This window comes from Orcinus orca, chromosome 1, assembly GCF_937001465.1.
Source record: "Orcinus orca chromosome 1, mOrcOrc1.1, whole genome shotgun sequence".
Classification (NCBI taxonomy): domain Eukaryota; kingdom Metazoa; phylum Chordata; class Mammalia; order Artiodactyla; family Delphinidae; genus Orcinus; species Orcinus orca.
In genome coordinates this window covers 195,844,915-195,851,252 of record NC_064559.1, presented here as the reverse complement: position 1 = coordinate 195,851,252, position 6,338 = coordinate 195,844,915, and the positions used below count along the sequence as shown (strand labels likewise).

At 52.1% G+C, this 6,338-nt stretch overlaps 1 protein-coding gene across 1 annotated transcript; it reads left to right on the top strand.

Annotated features, from left to right (window-relative positions):
* Nucleotides 1-378: 378 nt before the first annotated feature.
* On the top strand, nt 379-6,338 carry CELA3B (chymotrypsin like elastase 3B). Its single transcript, XM_004272507.2, has 8 exons — nt 379-434; nt 1,440-1,525; nt 2,543-2,640; nt 2,761-2,895; nt 4,053-4,189; nt 4,575-4,717; nt 5,373-5,525; nt 6,227-6,338. Exons 1-8 carry the CDS (start codon nt 395-397, stop codon nt 6,242-6,244), a joined length of 810 nt encoding a protein of 269 aa, XP_004272555.1. The 5' UTR covers nt 379-394; the 3' UTR covers nt 6,245-6,338.

The window sequence follows — 6,338 nt, the reverse complement described above, 5'->3', positions numbered from 1 at the left end:
AGATCAGAGAGGTTAAGCAATGTGCCCAAGGATGCAAAGCTTGGAGATGTCAGAGTCAGGATTTGAACCCAGGTGTGACCAGTCCCAGAGCCTATGTTTGTTCCTGGAAGAGGCTGTCTCGTTCTGATGTGAACTTTCCTGCCCTTTCCCCTGTTATCAGCTTGCCATTCAGTGCCACCTGTGCAGCCACACATTGCAGGGAACCCTGGATCCTGTTGTTGGCTGACTCTCCCCCATCTGCAGTGGGTGGGGGCTGTAGCCTTGGACCATGGGAGACCTGGTGTTCTACCACCTGTTCGGGGAATGGGGCCCAGTGTGACCCCCCTCACCCGCCTTCTGCCCTATATTAGAGCCTCAGGCTATGGATGTCTCTCCTACCATCTCAAAACCCACGATGCTCCGGCTGCTGAGCTTTCTCCTATTTGTGGCCCTTGGTAAGACCCCAGCCTGTGCTGCCCCATGCCAGGAGCCCTTGAAATCTACCAACCCACCCTGAGTCTCGCAAACCCAGTACGTGGTTCCATAGGAGAGGTCCCAGCTTGTATCTGGGGCATGATTGTGGAGGTTGTCAGCTTGATGCTGGAGCAGGAGAATAGAGGGGAAGCTGTGGGTGATAGACCAGCTCAGGAGGAAGACTGGGGGACCCAAAGGTCTGCGGTGGGAGTCCTCGACGTGGGTGGTAAACAAAGTCTAGGGGGAAAGACTTTGGGGTCTGTGGTTAGACTGCTTGGGTTGGAATTTCTGTTCCTCTGCTTAACCCTCCAACTCTCCTCTCACACTCCCCCTACTGCACTCCATATCCTGTGGTCTAGCCTTTTCCTGGACTCTCTGCCCTATTACATTACAGCTCAGGGCTACCTCCTCCAAGCAGCGTCTCTTGACTGACAATAATGAATGGTAACAGATAATGTTTACTGAGTGCTTACTATATGCCAGGCAGAACGCTAAGGATATTTTCGTATATTATCTCATGTAACCCTCACAACAGTCCCCTTAAGGTCAGTACTACTATTATCACCATTTTACAGGTAGAGAAACTGACCCTCAGAGAAGTAAAGTAGCCCATCCTAGAACCAGGGGCAGAGCTGCACTTTGAATCCAGGCAGTCTTACTCCAAAGCCACCACTCTTCACGACAATAGCTATCACTTCTCAAGGGCTCATTGGGTACCAGGCACGGTTCTAAGTGCATCAACTCCTTCATTCCTGCCATGAAAGGAAGCCACATGTTCATCTCTCTCCCTAGACTCCTGGGAGTCCAGAAATCCCTGCTCTAGTCCAAATGCTCATTGTTCATATGTGGTTACTGAGGTTCAGATAGGGAAAGGAGTTGTATGGGATCTCACAGCCTGTTTGTGCCATAGCTAGGACTGGGACCCAGACCTCTTCTTTGCTTTGGGGGACCCTCTAGCTGATTGACGCTTCTACTCTAGCCTCTAGCCTCGGGCTTTGGCCAGACTTCCTACAGCCTCTCCTCCCGCGTTGTCAATGGTGAGGATGCGGTCCCCTACAGCTGGCCCTGGCAGGTAAGAGCAATACCAGCTGCACTATTTCCCACCATGGGCTCTGCACCCCACGCTCTGATTGCAGGATATTCATTCTGGACCCCATTGTGCTGTTTCCAGTTTTCACCTCAGTCTCCAAAGGCCAGGAAACCCTTGGACAATCTACTTCACATGGAAGTTTTGCCCATTTAATCTGTAACCCTCACTGGGCTGTTTGCAAGTTAAAAGTAGACTCTGGGGGGAGGGCAGTGTTTGACCCAAGGGTTGGTGCATTAATGGTGGAAGTTCAGCGTGATGTTTAAGGAGTGAGATTGGGGGGACTCATTTCTAGACCCCTCAAACTATACAACAGGGCTATAAGGTCTGGAGCAATAAAGGGATGAAGGGCTTTATAGAGGTCAGTGAAGGGAGCACAGAGGACTAGACTCATTGCACTAACACAGTAGCCACTAGCCACATGTGGCTATTTAAATTTATTTATTTAATTTTTATTGGAGAGTAGTCGATTTATTTGTGTTAGTTTCAGGTATACAGCAGAGTGAATCAGTTATACATATACATATGCCACTCTTTTTTTAGATTCTTTTCCCACATAGGCCTAAATTTAAATTAAATTTAGTAATATTAAAAATTCAGTTGCTCAATGCTAACCACATTTTAAATTCTCAATAACCACATGTGGCTAGTGGCTACCATATTGGACCATACTGAACATTTCCATCATCACAGAAAGTTCTACGGATGGCACTGGTCTACAACAGGGGTCAGCTAACTTGTTCTGTAAAAGACGAGAGAGTAAATATTTTAGACTTTGTCAGCCATGTGGTTTCTGTTGCAATGACTTAATTCTGCCACTGTAGCATGAAAGCAGCCGTGGATGGTACAGTTGTATGGGCGAGGCACTGCACATTTCCAGAGGCGCCATTCTGTGTGAATGATTCTCTCTAGAGTTGTGCAGTGCACAACCTATACAGCCATGGGTAGCGGCCCTCGTTGTGGGGCCCAGACCACTCAGGCTCCTCCTTCCCTTGCCACCAGGTCTCCCTGCAGTATAAAAAGAACGGGACCTTCTACCACACTTGTGGAGGCACCCTGATCGCCCCTGACTGGGTAATGACAGCGGGCCACTGCATCTCGTGAGTTCTCTCACTTGCCCCCTCCCTGCGTGAGACCCAGGCAGGCTGGGGCAGTGGGGGACTGTGGGAAGGGAGGGGGGAGGCCAGTCAGGCCTGTACTGATGTCACCTCTGCCAGCAGGAGCTCCCTGACCTACCAGGTGGTGTTGGGCGAGTATGACCGCTCTGAGAAAGAGGGCCCCGAACAGGTGATCCCCGTCAATGCTGGGGACCTCTTCGTGCACCCACTCTGGAACCCCAAATGCGTGTCCTGTGGGTGAGTGAACTCTCAGGCCTGGGACCCAGGGGCTCCTCTGCTGGTCTATCTATGACCCAACACTGATTCTGAGAAGATTCCCAGGGACAGTGGAGCTGGGCCAGCAGCCTGAGCCCAGGTCCCACATGCTGAGGGTCGGAGCCAACAGAGCTTTTAAGGATCACCCACACCAAACGTCTCTCCCTACAGAGGGGAGAGCAGGGCCCAGGGAGGGGCAGGAACTCCCCCAAGGCCACTCGGCTGGTTGGCTTCAGAACCCAGGACTCCTCAGGCACCCCTGTCCCAAATCCAAGGGTTCCTCCACTCAATGGGCATTCATCCAGAGCGTCCTGCGTTCCCAGCATTGTGGGCTAAAGGACGAGCACTGCACTGAGAATCAGGCTCCAGCACCAAGTCACTGTGCGGCTTGGGCAAGTCATTGCCCTTCTTTGGGCCTCAGTTTGACCACTTGTCAAGGGTGGCCTTCTGGGCTTCCTGGGTGGTTATGAGGGTCAAGGAGAAAATCACTGGGTGAGAACACAAAGCAGGGCTTCTTCACCCTCTCAAGCATATGCAAAATTGTATGTCTGGGTAGCTCAGCATTTTTCTGGTGAGAGGATCAAAGAAGGGTGCAAAACCCCTGAAAGTGCAACGCAGAAGTGAGGGACCATGATGGTCAAGACCTTGACCCATCATCAGGGGCTCCTGGGGTGAGTGGAGAGAAAATCAGACCCAGATGCAATTACTTGAGGGACAAACAGGCAGATGAAGAGAGCAGTGGTTCTCAAAGTGTGGTCCCCAGGCCAGCAGCAGCAGCATCACCTGGGAACTCATTAGAAATGTGAACCCTTGGGGCCTCCCAGACCCACCGCATCAGAAACTCTGGAATGGGCTCCAGCAACTTGTGTTTTAACAAGCCCTCCAGTGATTCTGACACAGCTGATGCGTGAGAACCACTGGTGTAGAAGCTGAGGACAATTACCAAGGCCAAGGGTCAGCGTGGGCTGAAGAGGCCAGGAGGGCTTCCTGAAGTTGCTCAGCAGTAGGAATGCATGGGATCTGGAGGGAGAAGGGGCACCGGGCGCACCCCGGAGGTGAAATATCCTAAGCAAAGCTGAGGGGCGGGGCTTGGTCTGGCTGGAGGACCAGGCTGCCCATGACTCTTCCCTCCTCCCCAGCAACGACATCTCCCTCATCAAGCTCTCGCGCAGCGCCCAGCTGGGAGACAAGGTCCAGCTCGCCAGCCTCCCTCCCGCCGGCGACATCCTGCCCAATGAGACACCCTGCTACATCAGCGGCTGGGGCCGTCTCTACAGTACGTGCTGACCCCTCCAGCCAGCCATAGGGACAGTGGGGAGGATGACAGAGCCCGGGGCGGGGCGCTGAGGGCGACATCAGGAGCATCCTTGCACTTTTCCTCCATTCCTCCTCCAGAGGCAGCCTTCTCCCCTCCCCCTCCCAAACGTGAATGTGTTCAATGGAAGATATTTTGTCTTCTGCGTGCCAGGTGCTGGAGATGTTCTGATGGAGAAAGCAGGCAGGACCACATAACCTGGTGGGAGGAGACTTCCCATCAGACTGGAAGAGTGGCTTTTCCTCAACCCCCCCGTCCCACTCTGGGGCTCCCAGTCCTAACTCCCAGACCCCAGCCCTAGCCCTGCATCCCTACAGCCCCTGCTCAATGCTCTCTATCTCCACAGCCAGTGGGCCGCTCCCGGACAAGCTGCAGCAGGCCCTGCTGCCCGTGGTAGACTACGAGCACTGCTCCAAGTTGGACTGGTGGGGCAGTGCCTTGAAGAAGACCATGGTGTGCGCCGGCGGGGACACCCGCTCTGGGTGCAATGTGAGTCAGCAGCTCTCGTCTGCCCGAGGTGGTGCGGGGCTACAGCCACTCCGCTGGGTGTGCAGGGCCCAGGGTACTTCTGCTATCTGCCTGGGAGGAGAGGGAGGAATCTTGACTGCTGGGCTCATTCAAGCCTCCAGGCCAGGCAGGACTTGGAGGAAGTCACTGCGGCCCAGGCACACAGCTCTGGTCTCTGGACTCTAGTCCCAGCTCACACACCGACTTGATCTGGGACGAGTTACTGTCCCTTCCTCGACCTCAGGATTCCCATCAGTACAGCAAGGGATATGGACACCATGATCTCTAAGGTCACCTTCAAATCTGGGGTCCTGAAGTTATAATTAAGCAATACTCTCACTGTACTACAAGTGAATATGAATAACAATATTAATAACTAACTGTGGTACTAATAATCAGAACTACCATTTATTGATTGCTTCCTCTCTACCAGGCACTGCACTAAGACCATATACTTATCACCTCATTTAATTGTCACAAAATCTTGTAAGATATATATCATTCCTCATCACAAAGGAGCAAACTGAGGCTCAGAGAGGTCAAGTCATAGAAGGGTTTCTCAAAATCCCCAAAGTCTGAACCAATTCCTTAAAGCTCAGACACAGCTCAGTCCCCCACTGCTCTCCAACCATTCCAGGGTGACTCTGGAGGACCCCTCAACTGCCCGGCAGCAGATGGCTCCTTTCAGGTCCACGGCATGACCAGCTTCGTTTCTGCCTTTGGCTGCAACACCCGCAAGAAGCCCACAGTGTTCACGCGGGTCTCGGCCTTCAATGACTGGATTGAGGAGGTAAGCAGGACAGAGCAAGCAGCGAGGGCTCCGGGTGCTGGCTCTTCTCAGAGGTGCTGGGGGGATGGGTGAGAACAGCAGATCCTGATCCTAGGAGGTCAGCAGTGGGAGTGGGGCACATGCCAGAAGGGTTTGAGGATGTTTTCTGCTGCAGTGTGGCCCTAAGAATCTCAAGGGCTTCTGGGTGGAGCTTTGAGCTACTGCTGAACTTCCTTTTTTCAACAAGTGTATATGAAGTGCCTCCTTTGGTCCAGGTCTTTTCTTGTCATGGAGGATAGAGTGATCTGTGGCTTGTGGGGAACAGACGATTAAATTAGCAAAATGATGAAATGTGGTGGAAGCTGTGATAGGTGAAGCTCAGGCCCCAGTGAGAAAGCAAACCTCATCTGGCAATGAGCGGTCAGGTAGGATTAATACTGTTCGTGACAATAGGCTTAGCCACCATTTATGGACTCTTAAACATATGCCAGGCACTATGGTGACACCTTAGTTAATAGTTTAATTTAAAACCCCCATGAGGTAAGTACTATGATTACCCCCATTGTACAGATGAGAAAACTGAGGCCCAGAGAGCTCAAGTCACTCTCCCAGGGTCATACAGCCAATGAGTAACATGGTTGGGAGTTGAACTCAGTTCCATATGGCGTCAGAAGCTGTGTTCCTGACTAGACTATTCTGGTTTTTCCCCTCTCTTTTTTCAGTCCATTGCAAGCCACTAGAACCAAGGCCGGGATGGCAGTGCCCATTCACTCTCTTTGTGAAAAATAAAGATCTCTCAGAAAATTCCAAATTGAGTCTTTCTTCCTTCTTTGA

Excerpts from the sequence above, each read along its gene's own strand:
- CELA3B (XM_004272507.2), top strand. The coding sequence starts at position 395 with ATGCTCCGGCTGCTGAGCTTTCTCCTATTTGTGGCCCTTG. Across the intron at positions 2,896-4,052 it reads CCCAAATGCGTGTCCTGTGG|CAACGACATCTCCCTCATCA; the intron begins GTGAGTGAACTC and ends CCTCCTCCCCAG. Across the intron at positions 4,718-5,372 it reads ACACCCGCTCTGGGTGCAAT|GGTGACTCTGGAGGACCCCT; the intron begins GTGAGTCAGCAG and ends CAACCATTCCAG.